We start from the raw sequence: 21,772 nt of genomic DNA, 5'->3' as shown, positions 1-21,772 counted from the left end.
ACTAAAGAAATTGTAATTATAATGGTTTTAATAAAATTAAATAATAAAGAAAAGTTGCTAGAGTACTCTGCTACTGCTGAAGAAATTTTCTCCTTAATTCCAGGTTGCTTCTCTCTTTGATTAGTTTTCATCCATTTTTCTTGTCTTTCCTTCTGGTGCGTTGGAAAATAACTTGACCCCCTCTTCTTTGTAGCAGCCCCTCAAATACCGGAATACTGCTATCATGTCACCCCTAGTCCTTCTTTTCTCTAGACTGGCTATACCCAGTTTCTGCAACCATTCGTTCATACGGTATATTTTTGTCTCCAGGTTTTTAATCATCTTAGTTGCTCTTCTTTGCACTTTTTCCAAAGTCTCAACATTTTTTTTTGTTATGTGACCAAAACTGGATGCAGTATTCCAGGTATGGTCTTACTAAGGATTTCTAAAGTGGTACTAATTTTCATGTAATTTTGTATGTATGTATGTAGAATTGGGATGAAGCAGTTGGAGGAATGGCTTGTAAAAAATAACACACAAGAGTGTACCAAAAGATGCATTACGAAGAGTTTTGACTGATGGGTTATCCTGGGAATACATTCAGTGTATTTGCTTAAAACTGAAATGTAAAAGCTAATACTCTCAATGGGAAAACCAACGTTGGATTGAGCCCTCAGACTGACTAAATCAGTGGTTCCCAACATGGGGGCCACACCCCACAGGGGGGCAATTTGATTTTTAATGGGGGCAATTTGAACCTTGTTTAAACCAAGTTAATTGCCTTTTAGGTTTCCTCCGAGTGAGTAGAGTTCATTTTTTGAGTAAAGTAATAATATATGTCACCGGGGGCGGGGGCATCAGGATTTTAGAGATGCTTAGGTAGGGCATGGCCAAAAAATGGTTGGGAACCACTGGACTAAATGCTCAGGAAAAATATCAAAGCTGTATAAATCAGTATGTTATAAATATAAATTAATAGGATGAAAACATCATTTCTTAAAAATCTCTTTCCTGATTTTGTGCCAATTGGAAGGTAAGAGCATTCTAATAAGATGGCTCCGTGTAATAAGGATTTTTCAGGACAGCATTAAACATAAGACTTTGGGTCATTTCACTGGTTTAACTGATGAGGATGAATGATTCATTTTTAGCCCAGGCTTTGTATGAGAGAATCTATAGGATAATGGTGTTCTTGAACAATTATACTTGAAGCAAGTCACTTTTTCTCCCATTCTATAGCAATAGTAATAGCACTTAGACTTATATACCTCTTCATAGTGCTTTTACAGCCCTCTCTAAGCAGTTTACAGAGTCAGCATATTGCCCCAACAATCTGGGTCCTCATTTTACCCACCTCGGAAGGATGGAAGGTTGAGTCAACCTTGAGCAGGTAAGATTTGAACTGCCGAACTGCAGCTAGCAGTCAGCAGTCAGCTGAAGTAGCCTGTACCGCACTCGAACAATTGCTCCACCTTACACCTGTAGCTGTAAACTACAGAGTCAGATTTGTATGACATATTTTGTTTATTTATTTAATAAATAAAAACCATGTCTTTATTATTTTTTATAAATAATGCCATGAAGCAAACATTCCTAATAGTCCTTCCTCCTATTTTCCCCTCATTACAAATCCTGTAGGTGGATTTGGCTGAGAAGAGAGTTATTGGCTCAAAGTCACCCAGTTGATTTTCATTCCTAAATCAGGACTGGAATTCTCAGTCTCCTGATTTCTAGCCTGATGCCTTAACCACTAGACTAAACTGGCTATAGTGAAAAGGGGAACCAGGAAACCAAGTGTAAAATCACATTGCTAAATTAAGCTGGGATTGAAATAATAGGTAGCTGCAGTGGTGGGTTGTTCCCGGTTCTGTCCGGTTCTATAGAACCGGTAGTAAAAGTGGCGGGAGGTTCCGCCCACCCACCCGGATGTCATAATTGACAATCTGCGAATCCGCAGAAGCTTCTGTGCATGTGCAGAAGCATGCGTGCACTCCCATTGCAAACCGGTAGTAAGTAGAACCCACCCTGGGTAGCTGTCATAAGAAAAGATGACTAAGATAGAATTGGATAAAGCAGATGCATTCCTGAATTCCAGGAAACAATAAGTGGAAACACGCCAATCTGAAGATTTATGCTCTTCTGAATTGTTATCGAAAATGATATTCTTCGATAACAATTCAGAAGAGCATAAATAACCTATTAATACTGGGTGAAAACTGTCCAATTAATTTTGGCCTGAAATTAGGTTTTTTATTGTTGTCATCATTGTTTTGAAATGACGTTGATTTCTGTATAGAGGGAATATTTTTAATGAGTATTTTGAGTAGTTTACAAGACCACTTAACTACCAAAGTGGCTAAAAATTTATCAGAAAGTCTCATAGAAGTATTTTTGCCACCATAATCAAAGTTTAAACTTTGGAATAGGATGGTTTGTAAGGCCCAAAAGATCTGAAGAAGTAAAATGAATGGTATTAGTACAAACAAAGTTAGCTATACATCCTGTTCTTTTTCCCATCTCATTTCTTATGTTATTTGGCTTATTATTTATTTTCTATGCTTTCCATCCTACTTACCTGAAAGATATAATGTAATGGGTATGGATGCATGTACGCAAAAACTATCCTATTATTGTGGAATCTGAGTCACCTAGAGAAAGTATTATTTTCAAGAATAATTGACAAACATAATTAAGCTAACTTTCTGCTAAGAACCAGGCTTATTGGAAAGTAGTAATACAACTTGGATTGCATTGTATGACAAAAAGTGACCTTCTCTACTGCTAATAATTTATTTGATATTTTCCCTATCAGATGCTGTATTGGAATTATACAAATAACTTCTTAATTTTAATTTTTTTTGCAGTGCATTTGAATTTTTAGAGGGTTTTTAAAAAAAAAATTTATTGCACTTTTTCTCTTTACGTATCTTTGTTACATATTTAACAGATCTGTGACATTATTCATACAACTAGAATCAATATTCAATATATTGTATACATTATATTTCTAAACGTTCTATTCCTTTATGTACATTTCCATTCCTTATTTCTATTATCTACTTCAAGGCTCCTCAAACTTGGCAGCTTTAAGACTTGTGGACTTCAACTCCCAGAATTCTGAGCTATGCTGGCTGGAGAATTCTGAGAGTTAAAGTCCACAAGTCTTAAAATCGCCAAGTTTGAAGACCTCTGATCTATCTATTCATACCATTTCTCCCATACCGCATAATATTCCGAGTCATCCTTTCCCTTTAACTCTAATATGAGTTTATCCATTTCCGCACAATCAAATATTTTTTGAATTACTAATCCCTCTGGCAGTATACAATCTTTCTTCCAATACTGCGCAAAAGCAATCCTTGCCACCGTTAATATATGTAACATCAAATATTTCATCTTTCTATTATATTTCGCCCTAAATATCCCCAGGAGAAACAATTCCGGTTTAAATTCTATTTGACTCTTGGTTAAATCCTGCACTATAACTTCTTAAATTGCTATCAGTTCTATTCAGTGGTGAAATCCATTTTTTTTTTACTACTGGTTCTGTGGGTGGTGGTGTGGCTTGGTGGGCATGGCAGTGGAAGGATACTGCAAAATCCCCATTCCTTCCTCACTCCTGGGGAAAGGATATTGCAAAATCTCCATTCCCACCCCACTCTGGGGCCAGCCACAGGTGATATTTGCCGGTTCTCTGAACTCCTCAAAATTTCCACTACCGGTTCTCTAGAACCTGTCAGAACCTGCTGGATTTCACCCCTGGTTCTATTCAGAGAAAATACATGTTCTAGAAAAAAGCTGACCTTACAAACCTGTTTTTACGTCTCTTTTTAGACAGAATTTCCACTGTCATTACTCCTTTCTTGTAGCATAAACAACCAATATTGTTTTCAGCTGGGAGTTTTTTTCTGTGTGTACTTCTCTATTTATTTTGAGATAGTTTCTATTTCTCACCTGGTTAATATGGTTAATACGGTATTATAATTTTGCTATAACATTTTGAACCATAAGCAATTTAACTGGGTGTATACCTAATTATTAAGCATATAGTTCTAAATCTCTGAATCTGGAATTTTAAATAAATCACACTATTAAATCATGTTTATCTTATATCAATGCTATGATTTTAACGTTTAATTTTACAGCAAAACTATTTAATGCACTGAAAAAGCTCCCCACCCTATACTACTTCAACCCTTTCATGGGGATAAACTCTTTCCAACTTATTACAAAGTAAAAAAAAAAAGTTTGTACTATGCTGGGAGAATTTGGATTTTCCATCCACCCTTTTATTATTATTCCTTTCTCCACCCTTCTCCTTTTGTCCTTAGTTGATTTCTCTCCAAGCTTTTTGCTAAAAATGTAGCATCTATCCAATACATCACTGCTCATTTTTCATATGAAAAGGTCTTTATACTAAAACACTGAATAACTGTCAGTGAAAGTGGTTCTTGTTTTATAATTGAAGAAGATATGGGAGGGAGGGAGGGAGAGGGGGGTGGAGAGAAACTATATTTAGACAGATTAAACATTTCCATACTATAGTCTTATAGTATATAATGTCATGGATTCACAATACCAAGCACAATACTGAGGAGAAGAAGCAGGATAAATTTTATTGCAATGGTCATTGGCTGCCTCTGTCCAAGAAAGAGGGACTCTGAACAAGATGTTTATAGAAGTTGGGGGCTAGAAAGTGGGAAATTTTAGGAATCCGATTGGCTGGTCACTTTAGGAAGCTAGGCAGGTCCTGTCAGTATACCTGGGGTAAGTTCTATTGTTTCAGGAGGGGAAAAGAGCTGATGAGGAAGTCCATTGTTAAAGGAGATGGACTGTTGAGGTCAGCGGCTGATACAGGATGGAAGATTGGGATCTTTCTGTGTTCAAATCCCTTCTTAGGACTAGTTTAAATGATAAGTGTAAGAACAAGCTTTTGTGTGTGTGTGATTTATACATCCAAGTTTTGAAGAATACCGATCTAATTTATTTTAAAATGGATAGCATTCAGGTAATCCTTAATTTACAATCAGCCACTTTACAATTGTTTGGAGTTATAACAGCCTCAGAACAGGTGATTTATAGGTCATAAAGTACTTCCTGCTGTCGCAAAATATCCCTGTCTCCCGCCACCTACATTTTGAGCAGTTGGCAACAGAACTGGTTGTTCTGTAGTCACATGGCTGCAGAATGTATGCATTATGTTTTTTGCCAGTTTGCTTAACAACTGTGCCATTTGCTTAACAACCATGTGATTCACTTAATGACCACCATGAAAATGTAAAAAAATGAGTCCGGATATGAAGATATCCCAATTTACAATTACAATTTACAATTAGATTTCCAATCCCAGTTGCAATGATCTGTACTAACACTTTTTGATACTTTTGAAATCAACGTATTTCAGTGGGCCTCTAAGTATAAATATTTCAACTCAGTAATTCTTAATGAAATATACTTGAGAAGATTAATCAGAAAAACCACAAAAAAATAGAGCCATGTTAGTGCAGTGGTTAGAATGCAGTATTGCCGGCTAACTCTGCCGACTGCCAGCAGTTTGATGCTAATTGGCTCAATGTTGAATGAGGATCAGATTGTTATTATGCTACTCTGTAAATTAGAGAGGTTGTAAAGGACTATGAAGTGGTATGTAAATCTAAGTGCTAGTGCTAAGTGCTAATTTAAAGATTGAATGTACAACTGACATAGAACATTTATAATTACTTACAAATGTCATATTAATCTAATTTCTCTCATAATTTTGTTTTTTCTTTTCATAATTATATTAAACATTCTAGTTGAATAGATAAAACAGATAAAACTATGAACTATAAAAATAAAAGAATAAAAATAAAAAATAGAACCAAATAAATATAAATAGAAAACTTTGCTAAAAATATAGCAAAGAAATATACATACATACATATATACATACATACATACATGGAAGTTACTTCCTTCTTCATCACAAATAAAAACAATGTTAACATCTTATCACCTTCTCTTAAAATACAATAACCAATTTCTTCATCCTGTATCTCATTTTTTATTTATAAATAGATTGTTATAACCTTGTCCTGGTCAACAAAAATCCATTAAAGGTTACCAGAGAAAATAATATATTTATTCAAACCTTGATCTAATAAACACATTTTATATTCCTTCCTTTTACTTTTAACAAGATTAATCTTTAATTCCTTCAAATAATGTCTAGAGATTATTTTCTTTTTCTTTCTTTCTTCTTTTTTTTTTTTTGATTTGATTTATATGCCGCCCGTCTCTGGAGACTCAGGGCGGCTTACAATGCGTTAAGCAATAGCCTTCATACTTTTGTATATTTTATACAAAGTCAGCTTATTGCCCCCACAATCTGGGTCCTCATTTTACCTACCTTAGAAAGGATAGAAGGCTGAGTCAACCTTGAGCCTGGTGAGATTTGAACTTGCACTAATTGCAGGCAGCTGATGTTAATAACAGCACTGTTAATAGTGCTTTAGTCTGCTGCGCCACCAGGCTCTTCCCTTATCATAAAATCCTTCAGAATTTTAACAGAACTCTTTTTTAATCCAATATAAGAAACTTGTTCAAATCACTCTTCTGGTTTGCCATTTATATATCCTTTTTAATTATTATGCCATCAGCTGATTTCATTTGTATACCTAGTGTAATATCTTTTTTCATAACATTCTTAAATATATTATACTTTTTATGATACTATAAATCATAACCTTTTAGTATAATTTTGTAAGATTGTGACTGCCAAGAGTTTTTTTTTTTACTATAATAAGAAAGAACTGACTGAATGAATAAATGAAGCAAGCATGCATAGTTTTCTGAGTTACTTTTTATTATTCTCTTCCAGGTTGGTGGTGACCAGAGTCAGGGGGCTGTTTTCCTACGGGAATTTACCTTAATAAGGAGAGAGAGTCTTAATGAAGATTTCCTTCCAGATTTGCTGAATAATAATCACAAAACTGAAGATACGGTAGGACTTCGCTATATTTCTTTTAAAAAAATTTGTAGAAGTGAAAAACGAACATACAGTCTTGGGGAAAAATTTTAATCAAATTAAAGATCAAATGAGTCAACTAATTACTGCAGTTGTTGTTTGTACCTGGTTCTTCATGGATGTTCCTCAATGTAGCACTTCTAAGAACAAAGGGTTTGGTCCTTAAGCAGTCCTAGTTGATGAAGCACAAACCTAGTTGATGAAGATGTGTTTTTCATTGACCAGATATAGCAAACAGGAAGGAAATTTGTTACTGGATTGGTAGAGAGAACTTTAACATCAGAAGTATCTAAAGTGACTCCAAGCCTAAAAAGAGTAGATTTAGAACATTGGATCAGTATGAGTCAATATTAGTTTTTCCTATTGTTTTAGTATACTTAGCCCTTTCACCTGTCCTTTGACAATAAAACATTTTCTTGGGGAGAAGAAGGGAAATCAGGATAATGAAGTAAATAATCAAGATACCTAGAGAGTATGAACTATCTCCAAGAACTACCTTTCATCTTCTCTCTATTTCTCTAATTCTCTCTCTCTCTCTCTGATTTTTCCTTCCCCCCCTCTCTCTTTCACACACATACACACTGAGACTGTCATAAATTCATATATGGATGGTTTAAAAGATACACATATGCATACACAAACAAGTAGAAGGATTTAATCTTATGGTTGAGGATTTTTGTTATGAGTTTATTCCAACAGAAGAAAGAATGACTGCCATGTTGACCTCCAATTGTCTCCATCAACTCTGGGATGTGGCTGATATATTTCTAGGGGGGGCACAGCAAGATGGGCTATACTACTTTGTTACAAGTCTTTGGAAGGAAGTTGTTAACACATCTATCCCCCAAACAGCTGTTGCCAGTTGCACCCTGAGCAGTGGTGGGTTCCTCCCGGTTCCACCCGGTTCCGCCGAGCCAGTAGCGGTGACGATATGACGTCACCGAACCGGTTCTGCCCCCCCGTCATTTACAGAACACAGTAGTCATGGTTGTACTTGTAGAATAAATAATCATAGCAATAAAATAGTTTTCGCAAAGCTAGAGAATAAGGTTGTGCTGAGATGTCTCTAAAACTAGAAAATGTTAATATGCGTGTAATCTAAACTAAAATTAGATATTTTGAATGAGACATATTCATATTTGTTGAGACATTCTCCAATTTTACTAGATTGATTTTGTTGTTGTTCCTATGCATACTTTGCCAAGAACCTCCACAGCCACCAGTTGTGCTACAACTCCTCCAAATGTTTATGTCTTGTAGTAAACACTGCACAATTCTGGATTTGGACTGTACACTTTTGGACCTAGCAAGCAGTGTAGATTGCCAGCCCTGATAGAATAAACAGTGCAACAAAAAGTGGGCTATTGTTGCAGAGTAGATATATCTAAGCAGTGGCATTTTGAATAGGGTTTGTTATTGGGATGCCCCTCCATCAGTCTCAGGGGTAGGACATTGAAATTCACAAATATAAAAGATTTTCTGTTTCTTTACAAAGGATTTGGGAAAACAAAAGAGAATGTGATATAAATTACCTAAAGTGTAATTTGGAATTTCAGATCTGTCAGCTTGTAGGACAAGGTAAAAATGCACTGCAGTATTTAGTCTCAGAGACAGCTTTCTTCAGGCCCGTCATTATTAAAACCTTAATTGAAAGGTTGCAGAGGGAAGAATTATTTTCTATTTCAGTTTGTACATCACTTACTATTAGCTAAATCATAGTTTAAACAAAATCTCTACTTTCCAAGATAATAGACTTTGAGATTATTATCACAAAATTAGATTCTGAAGTTGATTGCCTGCTGTTAGAAAAAGAATGAATGCTGACCTTTGATTTGATCGTTTACATGTTCTTTATCATCTCTGTAAGTATTTTGCCTCTGTGCAAATATCACTTTTTAAAACATTAGATGCAATTAATATTTTCATATCTGGATTACTGTACTTTATATAGAAGACATAATTAGGGTTGACTGATATTGTCCAACCCAACTATCTAATTCTGGAAAAGTTATTTTGACATTTGGAATAGAATATTCTAAAAATGTTTCTTACAAAATCAAGTGTAAGAAACTCATTGAAATTTTGTAACAATGGAAAAAAACAGACAGGATTTCCAAAAAAGAGGTGGGAAAATGGGATTTTTAGAAAACTCACATTTCTGTACAGGGATGACTGGCTGCCAAGAACTAATTTAGAAGGTTATAAATCTGCCACCAACCAGAGATAAGCAAGCTCAGATTGTATCACAGCTCGTTGAAATACAACAGCTTTTCAAAAGAGGATCAATTTTACTTCTTCAACAGGTAGGTTGAGATCAAGAGAGGTAAACTATCTATCAGGTAACAAATTCAAAGGAGGAACAAAAAATGAAGTAAAATGAAACCCAAGATCTGAAACATGGCGAAGCATGCTATTGGCAGAAGAAAACTAAGTTTTAAATAATTTTAAATAATTTGCTCTGAGTAATATCCAGAGGGAATAATAAGCCCAGTAAATAAGCCACACTGAGTGCCCTCTGAAGGTTTATCAGACAATAGTGTCTGATCTCCTGTTAACACTTGCATGCCTTTTGGCTAGCCCCTTAGATCTGCAAATTTAGCTCCCTGGTTGTTGTTGTTAGTTGCAAAGACATGTCTGACCCATCGCGACCCCATGGACAGCATTCCTCCAGGCCTTCCTGTCCTCTACCATCCTCTGGAGTCCATTTAAGCTCACGCTGACTGCTTTGGTGACTCCACCCAGCCACCTCATTCTCTGTCGTCCCCTTCTTCTTTTGCCCTCAATCGTTCCCAGCATTAGGCTCTTCTCCAGTGAGTCCTTCCTTATCATTAGGTGACAAAGTATTTGAGCTTCATCTTAAGGATCTGGCCTTCTAAAGAGCAGTCAGGGTTGATCTTCTCTAGGACTGACTGTTCTGCCCCAACTCCAGATTTCCGAGGAAATCCTAACCCTAACCAACGGTCCTTATCAAATTTATTAAGTAACAAGAATAAACAAGACCAGCAAAGGTTGGCAACCAGCCCAGAAAACAAGATACGATAAACCAAAATACTCTGATAATAATACAAGTTGTTTCCAGCAAGAACACACTAGCTGCATGCGACTTAAATAGGCTAAGGGAGTGGCCAATTATCCTCAAGCCCTACTCTCGAGTAGACCTCCTCCTTCTGAGTAGCCACTCCTGCCTTTTGGCAGCCCTGTGTGCCCAAGCATTGAGGAGAGGCTCCTCCACTTCGCTCTCTCCAGTGGAAGGAGCCTCTGGAGGTTCTGAAGGCCCTGGCTGAGTCTCTACCTCTGGCATCACATCCTCTTCAGCCTCCTCGCTGTCCGACGCGAGCGCTGGCTGTGCAGGCTGCTGGCGCGCCATCACACAAGTCTCCTCTTCATTGGGATCAGCCACGATCCGCGCAGGCCGCTGGCGGGGCACAATACTGACCGGTTTGATCACCTTGCAGTCCAAGGGACTCGCAGGAGTCTTCTCCTGCACCATAGTTCAAAGGCCTCATTATTTGGCGTTCAGCCTTTCTTATGGTCCAAGTTTCACAGCCATACATTGCAACTGGGAAAACCATAGCCTTGACTAAACACATTTTTGTTAGCAGGGTGATGTCTCTGCTTTAGCTCTCTGGACCTTCATTTAAATACCTCTGCTTAGGACTAAGTGACTGAACTTCTCTGTTTAACTGACTGTCATTAAGACCAGTCAAGACATTTTGTGAACTTGCTGAGTCTTGTCAGACTAGAGCAGGATAACTGGCTTCAATATTCTGAAATATTTAGCAACAAGACACTGCCACTTAATGTTTTGGTTCCATTTCCTCTCATTCTCCTCATCTGAAGACATGCCTTCTCGCAGGGCCATAATATTTGAAGTATTTTCCATATAATGAATACATCCACGCTGCTGTCAATGGCTATTCAGTGAGTAGCCATGTTTCATTGCTTAAAAGCTTTCTGATCTGCATTTCAAAGAGAACGACAACATTTAAAGAAATTAACAATTTATTCGTTTCTGCAAGTCTTTTATTACTTCCCCTAAAGGGCTTTTAAAAAACTTTTTAACACAAAACAGTTACATCTTTTTAAAAATGAGTATAGGGTTCCTTTGAAATTGGTTGTGCTATTTTCTTTTAGGTAGCCAATCAGTATATTGAAGTGCTGTTAAAAAAAGGAATTTTCATTCCATAGTTCAAAATTCAAGTTATTTTATGAATCAGCCCACTGCTGAACTGGACAGGATGAAAGAAAAATAATCTTCAGAAAGGCAGTGCTATTAACCTTGTCCACACTAAGAAAATTACCTCAGCTTTATAATTATGATCATTGTTCAGTCATATTGAAATAATACAGCCTACATTTTCAGCAAGATTTATAGTGATCTTTGTAATCAGTTGCTTTCCTGTGAGAAGTAAGTAAAGTATTTCTGACTGTTCAAGCGACTCTTTGCTGTTATTATAGCCTTTAACAATTTAGGCATTTTATTAATTATAGCAATTCTAATGGTTATTATTTTAATTCAGATGCAAACATTGGTAAGAATGGAATTTGAACTGGAAAAATGCACTTAATTTTAGGGATGTGCATTTTACATTATTTAGCCAAATATCAAGATGGGCTATTCTGCAGGAACAGAAGTTGGAACTTCCTAAAACTGAAGAAGCTGTTCAGTAGTGTCTAGATTGAAAGGATACAAGAGTGACAAGGATTGAAATTTGTCAGGAACATGGTGTCCAGCCAACTGTTTTACAGATCACTGAGAAATGCACGAATGTGAAAAATGAAGTCTTATTGAATATTTTTTGATTTAAAGAAAGCATATGAAAATGTGGAATATGAATAGGGATCTGAAAAAGATAGATTATATAATTAATATGAAGTAAGTGTATGAATAAATGGAATAAATAACATTGCTAGCAAATGGTTCAGTGTTGACCAGATCAATACTGACCAGAATAGGTCAGTAATTGCATTGGCCTCTTTAATGTACTTATGGATAAATGAACAAAAAGTCTGCTGATGACAGAAATATATTGTTTAAGGTCATGAATATTTGTGTACTTGTATAACTAGAAGAAACCTAGTTGTTGGTTGAGAATTCCAGTGATTTGCACCATTGGAATGTATGATGTCATGACGAATATACAGTAGAGCTGAAAATTAATGTTTCGAAGACCAAGGAGGTTGTATTTGACAAGGAAAATGGTGCGAAAAATAAATGGCAAAAAATAAAAGCAAGTAATTTTTTAATTAAATTTCTACACTGCTCATTTCATCTATGTGATTCTGGATGGTTTAAAATATAAAAAATATAATATAAGCACATGACTAAAAGCACAGTTAAAAACAGAATTAAGAACGAGATTAAAAGTTACAGGTTAAAAGTAAAAATTAAAGTTAAAAAATTCAGAAGACTAAAATAGCTAACAAGGTGGGGCGAGTGCCCTCAAGGCACCAGCCATCCCAGAGTTACATCACACTCTTAGTTCCTCCCCCCCAATGCTATTTGGTAGAGCCACATCTTAACGCTCTTCCGGAAAGCCAGAAGACTGGGGGCTTGCCTCAGCTGTGCAGATAAGATTTTGGGGGTAATAGCAGACTAGTAGCTAGTGTCTTTATAGACTGAGTTTATGTATAAGATGGAAGCTCCTCTGTGGCTAGATTCTGTTCTGGTTTTTTTTTTTTTCTTCAATCTTTCTGTTTATTCCATGTAGCCTTACTTAAAGGCTCTGTGGGAGCCCCAACCCTGTGGAATGAACTGCCCCCGGAAATACGTAAGATCTCCGACCTCCGGGTGTTCCGCTGCGCACTGAAGACCCTGTTGTTCCGCCAGGCAGGGCTGTCAATATAATAATTTTAAATTGGGGTATTTTAATTTTTGGGGTTTTAAATCAGCCAAATCTATTTAATTATTTTAATTTTTAATTATTGTTGTGTCTTGTGTTTTTAAATTGGCTGTACACCGCCCTGAGTCCTTCGGGAGAAGGGCGGTATAGAAATAAAATTATTATTATTATTATTATTAAAAGTTATCCTTGGTGGATATTTGTATGTTGTACAAAAGCTGTGCTTTAGCAATAACAAGAGAGAGCAAGTCTGGTATAATGGTTAAGACATCAGGCTAGAAACTGGGTGACTGTGACTTCTAGTATCTCTGAGGCATAAAGCCAGCTGGGTAATCTTGGGCCAATCTCTCTTTCTCTCAGTCCTAGGAATGGCAAATCATTTCTGAATTCTTTCCCCCCAAAAATTGCAGGAGTTTTTGCAGGCAGTCACCAGGACTGCAACTTAAAGGCACACACAGAGAGACACAAAACCACCAAAAAACATTTGCTTTTGGGTCTAGTTTCAAAGAGTTTGAGATATCCACGGTAGATTTAGAATCCACTCATACAGAGAGTTATCTTCCACTGAAATGTTGATACCTGAACATTTTGCAAAGATGTCCTTTCCTGGTTGCTTGTAATACTAGAATTTGCTGGGATGAACCTGGCTAATCCAGCTCAAACTCAGGATATGTCCGAAACTAGATGTAAAGGATTTCCTGTTTACTATGTATAATGAAATAGGGGATTAACACGTGTGTATATTTGCATAATCACCAACACCTGATCACTAGGTCAATTAACCATCATGGAAAATGTATGCAGCAAGATCAATAAAGTTGTATTAGATAACTTTATTTTAATTCCTAAGCATAAATGTGCATGTGTATCCTGCCCGTTTCTAGAAATCAAGTTGTTACTTAATTTTTCTGTTATAATGATCTATCGAAGTTAGGTCTTAACCAAAAGTGATCATAACCAAAAGGGCAAGAAGTACAATTTATAATATATTGGCTTGCTGGGCCCACATGGTAGTAGTTTAGACCAGTGAGGTAGACTGTCGATAATGCTTCTTTTGCTTTATTTTCCATTTGATTTATCTCCCCCTTTCTCTCTGTTCTTCCCTCTCTCTATTCTGTTGTGAGTTTAGATTTAGAATTCTTCTGGCCAAAAGGATGTCTAAGAATATGGACAAGACATGTGCAGGGTATCATTTTGGTGTTCTTTATGCAGCTATCAAATGTGGATGGTTGATCATGTCACCAGATATAGAGAAAGGACTCTGATTCAGAGTCTGATTCAGTTACGGTATATATCTCTGCTCATTTTTAAAATGTCATATAAGCTAGATTCATAAGAAAGTTAAAAAAATGCTACCATACTTTGAAATACCACAACTGAAGGTAAATCAGAAGCCCTTCATGTCACATTTGTTCTTAACACTCGTCTTGTATAATTGGACACATGACATTTCAGTAGAAATTCAGTTATATAGAAACCATTTTGATTTTTTTTTTTTTAATGTTGTGAGGAATGATTTCCTGTTAGGAAAGAGCACTCACTGCTGGAGTAGGTAGGCCATTGCATTTAACTAGATGAGCTTGTCTAGATATTTGAAATGAGTCTTTCTAGCATCAAAACAATACGCAATGATATATAACTAATCTTTCCCTTTCCTTGTTGTTACTCACTAAGAACTAGTGAGAATCCATTGCTTGGTACTGAACAGATGAGATTCTCATGTATCAAGTGGCTAGACATGTGTTTTTGAGACATGGGATGAGATGTATGCATTTCTTTTGATTTCTCTACTAATATTTCTATTTCTGTATCTACATTCAAGCAGTAGAAATGCAAATTCTGGGTTGTATGTGGCCTGATGTAACGGTCAAGTAATGATCAGTGCAAATGGGATGATGAGGAGGAGGGGAAGATGAGGGGGAGGAGCTTAATTCAGATCAATACTGGATCCAGATGGCTAATAACCTAGAATGATTCAGCAATGACTCTACTGCCTGGCTGTCCTGTCATGACCTCCTGTTTCAAGTGCGGTACTGTATTTGTGTCAGAATAAGACTTTGACAAATTCTTAAGGAATGTCAACTGAGTGACCTATACTTTTGCTAGGCTCATACATGGGGCAATTTGTGTTCCATTCAATAATTATGTTAGGGACACAATGACACTCCTGTAATACATTTTATTACAGGAGAAATAATTTGAACATACAGCATATTTTTGACGCTATACCTTCAAAGTTCACTAAACCATTTGCATCTCTGAATTTAAATGAATTGTCTTTTTTCTTGATATCTGCCATATCACATCTAGATACTTAATGTCTCATTCCTTATATTTTCATAATACATTTCAAGGAATTGCTTCAGTGTGACTTCCAATAACTCATCTTAGCAAGAATATGAAAGTACTTTGCTATGTCCTTCTGCCATAGTTCTTTTCTTCTCAATCACTCTCATAGTCTATCCTGTTATTCTTGATAGCCTCTCACCTCTGGCCTTATCCCACCTAAATATATATCTCACATTTTGGATTAGACCAAGATAGGTTAAGTGTTGCCTTCTACTGTACATATTGCTGGTTTTATCTAATTAGATGCTATAGTTGAAACATGTTGGGAAGTTGAACATTATTGCAGAATTGAAAAACTTAAGAATATAATTCCCATTATATTATGCACCAAAGACAAATTCCTTGTGTGTCCAATCACACTTGGCCAATAAAGAATTCTATTTTTTTTTAATAGGTGCCACATAAAATGTAGATACTAGTTTCAGGAGTTTTAGAAAAGGAAGAGCTGTAATTCCTTCCATTGATTGTTTTCATGTAGCACACATACACCATTGTGTCTTTTGTCATTCAACAAACATTGTTACATGGATGAAGATCCATTTATTTGCTCCTAAAACAGTGTATCAGTGAAAATCATACCTCCTTAACTTTCTAGGGTTTTTTTCCTCAGCAAATATTTCAGAGGGTTTGGAAATAAGACTTCAGTTATTTTACTATCCTAAAATAGCTATAATCACTTTTGTGCTTCTTAAGATTACTATTTTTCTTAACTTCTATTCATTCAAAATTGGCTTCACTTCAATAGTGCCAGCTATGGTTCACTAGTTAGTACATAAAGCCGTACCTAAAATAATCCTTCATGCCTCCTAAATTTTTATTCTCATATAAAATAGCTTATTTGCGTTGATCAGGTCTAAATGATATCCAGTATATTTGAGAAAGCCATGTATGATTAGTGACCATAAATAATATATATTACTAGGTTTTAAGGCAGACTTAAAGACTCTAAATCTTCAGCAGCACATTTAACATGATGTTGGAGTATAGCTTTTCCTTCCAATTTTGCACATTATTTAAGGTACAAAAAAAAAACCCATCACTTTTTTCCTGAGTAAAAGTATATTATATAAGAAAATTACCACAGCATTAGGCTTGAATATTGTAATATATAGGTCATATAGGAAAGTTCTTTTTTCATTTATGTAAGAGCAATTATGGAACCGTAAACACTGTCCAATTGCATATTTACAATTCTTGCCCAGCCTGAAGCTCAGTTTCCTCTTGGGTTCAATTTCTTTGAATTATTTGTAGCTTTTAAACTTATAGGCATACCTTGGAACATTTGCCTTTATATACTTCTAACTAATTATTATGTTTCATTACAATGAATCTACTACAACCAGAAGAGTGGAAAACATGATTTTTCTCTCATGTTCTTGAGGGATTAAGTTTATTGGACAGTCCCTTGAAATAATGTCAGTTTCCCAAAGCACTTACAGATGTTAAACTGAAGATAACACATGATGAAATGAAAGTGTGATATCAAAATATTCTGTCCCGATTTTTAAACTGGAATTGACATCATCTTAGTTTTAAAGTTAACATTGGCTTGAAGCCTTTCATCTTGCATCTTGTGTTGCCTCTGTTAATATTACAGTAGTGTTACACATTCCTGTTTTTTCCATGCATTAATTTTGTAAAGACAAGGAATATCCTACCTTGTACTAGATGGCTTTCCTGTCACAATCTGGAGATAAAAGCAGCCGGGCCAGTAAAAATGACAATCTTCAAGCAGTATTTGAAAGAATCCTCTGTTGCATTTGAAGATTGTCAGTTGAATCAGTTGAAGAAGCTGTATTTTCTCTGAATGTGTCAGGCCTAGAAGCCATCTTTTGCATTGGATTTTCAGGCCTGCCACATTTAGTGCTGTAGAAAACTGGCAGGGGGTATTGTATGGAGCAGAGGAGATATATAGTCAAAATAACATTCCTTTTTCTGAGAGTCAAGGACAAGTTGCCCTGTACCTGGAGTGGTGTGACTGGGAGACATCTCCAGTTGGGACGGTGCATTGATTGGGCCATGTGATGGACATGTGGGTGCTGGGCAGGGACTTGGACTTTCCTATGAGTGGGGAAAACCTGGAAGCTTTCAGATTCGGGTTTTCCCAGATGTGCCAATATGACATCTCTAATAAACTGGAACTTTGAGGAACTTCTAGCCTCAGAGTCTTCTTTCGTTGGGGTGTTATTTGGACCCCTGACAATGTTTTTTCACCTTGTACTTGGTTTATGCCTACATGCATAAATACTGTACTTTTTGAGATTAATTTTTAATTTCACCATATATTTTTGAGCTGTTTTTGAGGGAGGGGGAAATGACTTTAAGATGCTCTTTTTAATCCTATACAATGTATTTGGTCTGGAAGTCTTAATGACAGAAATGTCAGTAAGTACTTTGCTTTTGAATGTATTCATGCTTTACCATGTCACTTGGGGAATATTATATATTACATTATGAGTCATCTGCACTTTTAATTTGGGGCATGACTTGACCTTAGAGCACTAGAATTCACCCGCTGCTTCTGCTTATCCAGTCTGTATGGCATTACTGTTTCATTACAGTATGTATAAATACAGACTTCATGCATGGAACAACAAGATGTATAGTTATGTCTAATTTAATCCCTGGTTTAATTAAATTATTTGCACATATCAGGGTGCTATTAATCCTCTCTTCTGTAGTACAATTCTATGATCATATCTTGTGCCTGTATTATACTTGTTGGTTTTAATCATGTTACTGATGTGTGTGCATTACACTTGACAAAGAAGTGACAGGACTTGTGAAAGCAGTGCATGCATTAAATAAAAGGAAAAACATGGTTTCAAGTTTGTGAGATAAACAGACCATTGATATTTGTCTTATTTCAGTAACTATTGCTGTCAGTAATTGGGTAAATATTCGAGAGCCGTGATGGCGAACTTATGGCATGTGTGCCAGAGGTGGTACGCAGCGACCTCTCTGATGGCACACGAGCTGTCACCCCAGTTCAGTTTTGCTGTGCATGCACGTGTGTGCCTCCTGCCTTCCAGCTGGCCTTCAGGTCTCTGCTGCACATGTGCGGGGGGTGGGGCACGTTTCTGGGGACCGCACGCGCATGTACAGGGGTGGGACGCATGCAGGTGGCTGCACATGCATGCATGGGGGCGGGGCATATGCACAGCCGCACACGCATTGTATGTTGGGGGTTTGGGCACACACACACATATTTGGGCACTTGATCCGGAAAAGGTTAGCCATCTCTGTTTTAGAGGGTCCCAGCTACCACCCAGTATACTAACCTTCAGTCGTTAGAGAATAATTGTTGCTGTTTTACAAGTAGTCCTCGACTTATGACCACAATTGAATCCAAAATTTCTGTTGCTAAGTGAGATAGTTAAGTAAATTTTGCCTCATTTTATGACCTTTCTTGACATAGTTGTTAAGCCAATCACTACAGATGTTAAATTAGTAACATGGTTGTTAAGTGAACCTGGCTTCTCCATTGACTTTGCTTGTCAGAAGGTTGCAAAAAATAATCAAATGAGCTTGAGACACTGCAACCATCATAAATATGAACCGGTTGCCAAGCATCTGAATTTTGGTCACATGACTATGGGGATACTGCCATCGTCGTGTGAAAAATGTCATAAGTCACTTTTTTCAGCATCATTGTAATTTTGAAATGTCACCAAATGAACTCTTGTAAGTATAGGACTACCTATATTTCTTTTGAACATGTAACAGCCTGTTTATAATTTACCAAGAGTAATAGGATTTTTTACAGGAAAAAAAAAAGTCTATAATCATTATAGCGCATGTTGTATGATCGTGCAATCTCAGCAATTCACAATGTTGTACCATACGTTTTCATGGATTCTGAAAGTTGCAGAAATTGTGGCTATGCACAAGACTGTATCCCTTCTGGTTTGAAGCATATGAGATCAGACCAAACCATAACCATAGCAATTCTATATATGAGATAAATATTTGCTGATGGAGAAATACAGATCCTCCCCCCCCCCCGCAACTTTTCCTCAGTCTGGATACACTGAAAAATGATATGTGTATTCTAGCGTAGGAATGAAAATTAAAGTCCAAAATTTTCACCGTAGATTTGAAAGGATAAACATGTCTGAGAGTCACATTATGTTAATTAGCTAGCATGAAGCTCCCCAACAATTTTTATTTACTCCAGAATAAGACCACAGATATAGATCAGACTAATTGCAGGCAAGGAAAGTTGATTTAATCTTTCCTTCCCTGGCAGCTTCTCACCTGAACTGAAATTCAATCCCTTTTCCACACAGAGGCTAACCAGAAGAAAAGCTATTTCAAACTGATGTAGGGAGGAGCTGAATCTGATTTCAATAGATTCATAGCTCTGTGTATAGGGAGAATAAATGGTTATATTTACCATACATTCTGCTTTGCAATTATTTATAATCAAAGGACTAATTATTTTCGCAATGCTTTATTGTAAAAAAAAAAATGAGCATATGTAAAAAGATGTACTAATAAAATTCGAAGGGATGATTGTAATCTTAAACATAATCCTATGTATAATTTCTTGGAGGTAAATTCATTAAATTGGGAGTGGGAGGCACTGTCTTACGGTGGTTCTCCTCCTATCTCTCCGACTGGTCGCAGTCTGTGTTGGCTGGAGGGCAGAGGTCGACCTCAAGGCACTTGGTTTGTGGGGTGCCACAAGGGTCGGTCCTCTCGCCTCTCCTGTTCAATTTATGTGAAGCCGCTGGGTGTGATCATCCGTGGTTTTGGGGTGCAGTGCCATCTGTACGCTGATGACACCCAGCTGTACATCTCCACCCCAGACCACCCCAACGATGCCCTTGAAGTGATGTCCCGGTGCCTGGAGGCCGTGCGGGTCTGGATGGAGAGGAACAGGCTCCGACTCAATCCCTCCAAGACTGAGTGGCTGTGGCTACCGGCGTCCCGATATAGTCAGCTGGTGCCATCGCTGACTATTGGGGGTGAGACATTGGCCCCCACGGAGAGGGCGCGTAACTTGGGTGTCCTCCTGGACACACGGCTGTCTTTAGAAGAGCATATGACGGCCGTGGCCAGGGGGGCTTTCTATCAGGTTCGCCTGATACGCCAGTTGCGCCCCTTTCTGGATCGGGACTCCCTATGCACGGTCACTCATGCCCTTGTCACTTCCCGCCTCGACTACTGCAACGCTCTCTACATGGGGCTCCCCTTGAGGAGCACTCGGAGGCTCCAACTGGTTCAGAATGCGGCCGCGCGGGTACTTATGGGGGCGACAGGGTGCTCCCACATGACACCTCTCCTGCGCGAGCTGCATTGGTTTCCAGTGGTCTTCCGAGTGCGCTTCAAGGTGTTGGTTCTCATCTTCAAAGCACTCCATGGCTTAGGACCCGGTTATTTACAAGACCACCTTCTGCCTCCGATAACCTCCCACCGGCCAACACGCTCCCACAGAGAGGGTCTTCTCAGGGTGCCGTCTGTCAGGCAATGTCGGCTGGTGACCCCCCGGGGAAGAGCCTTCTCTGTGGGGGCACCCGCCCTCTGGAATGAGCTACCCCCAGGGATACGACTAATCCCGGACCTCCGGACCTTTCACCGGGCCCTGAAGACTTTTTTATTTCAGCAAGCCGGGCTGGGTTAAAATTTTAATTGGGTGAATTTTATGGGTAAGGGGTTTTAAAATTGGAGAAGCCAAAGATAATTTAATTTGTTTTAATGTATTTTAATATTTGTATTGTGTGTTTTTAATTCTGGCTGTTCACCGCCCCGAGTCCTTCGGGAGAGGGGGCGGTATAAAAATTTAATAAATAAATAAATAAATAAATAAATAAATAATAATACATACATACATACATACATACATACATACATACATACATACATACATTGGTGATTATCTGAAACAGCTTAAATGCAACATTTTAATTTTAATTAGAAAGGCCAATAATCTTGCAGAGAGATATATTTGAATTAAAACTCTTTGAATTGCTAGAAGAATGCAGAGAATTCATCAAAAATGAGTTCAGATTTTTTTCCCCATCAAGAATGGAAAGTATCTCATTTCTAATTGAATATTTAATTGATTATGCAAACTTGTCTAAAACAGTAGCAAAACCCAGACGTTTCATTATTTACTTGCCTGAATAATGAGGTCTTTCTGATAATGTCATCTGTTCTGAATAACCTAATGGAGCTTCATTGTCCTGCTTTCCACTTATACTATATTCCTAATAGTCTAAAATAAAATGCTGAGAAACTGTTAATGAAACAGAGTAACAGGAATGACCGTTGTTATGTTTCTGTTGAATTTATTATTAAAACACAGAAGTTTACTTGTGAAAATGTGGATCAACATGGTTTTGATGAATCCCCAAATTTATTTCTAAGGTAATAGTTTTGAATATATGAAGAACAATGGTTTTTCTTAAGTGCTGGGGATTTATTTTTTTTGACATTGTGAGAGATAAGTATGTTTTAAGGCTCATGAGCAATGTCAGAACAAATAATTATTTGTATTGGGCACTCTTTCAGGATAGGAGTTTTCCTACTAACTAGGGTATAAGAAGTCGCAATCTTCTTCTTTTTCCATTCTCTTTCTGTTTACTGGTTT

The 21,772-nt window shown here is 37.2% G+C and overlaps 1 protein-coding gene across 1 annotated transcript in view; it reads left to right on the top strand.

The window, feature by feature from the left end:
- Positions 1-21,772, top strand: part of ADAMTSL1 (ADAMTS like 1) — a 508,728-nt gene that overhangs the window by 87,626 nt on the left and 399,330 nt on the right. The window contains exon 2 of the mRNA XM_070938587.1: positions 6,839-6,961. Within this exon, the coding sequence (XP_070794688.1) occupies positions 6,839-6,961 (123 nt within the window). The remainder of the gene's footprint in view (positions 1-6,838; positions 6,962-21,772) is intronic.

This window comes from Pituophis catenifer, unplaced genomic scaffold (genome assembly GCF_029215685.1).
Source record: "Pituophis catenifer annectens isolate HBS135680 unplaced genomic scaffold, rPitCat1.0.hap2 SCAF_2, whole genome shotgun sequence".
NCBI lineage: Eukaryota > Metazoa > Chordata > Lepidosauria > Squamata > Colubridae > Pituophis > Pituophis catenifer.
The sequence above is the reverse complement of the archived record's forward strand: the minus strand, read 5'-3'. Positions and strand labels throughout refer to the sequence as shown.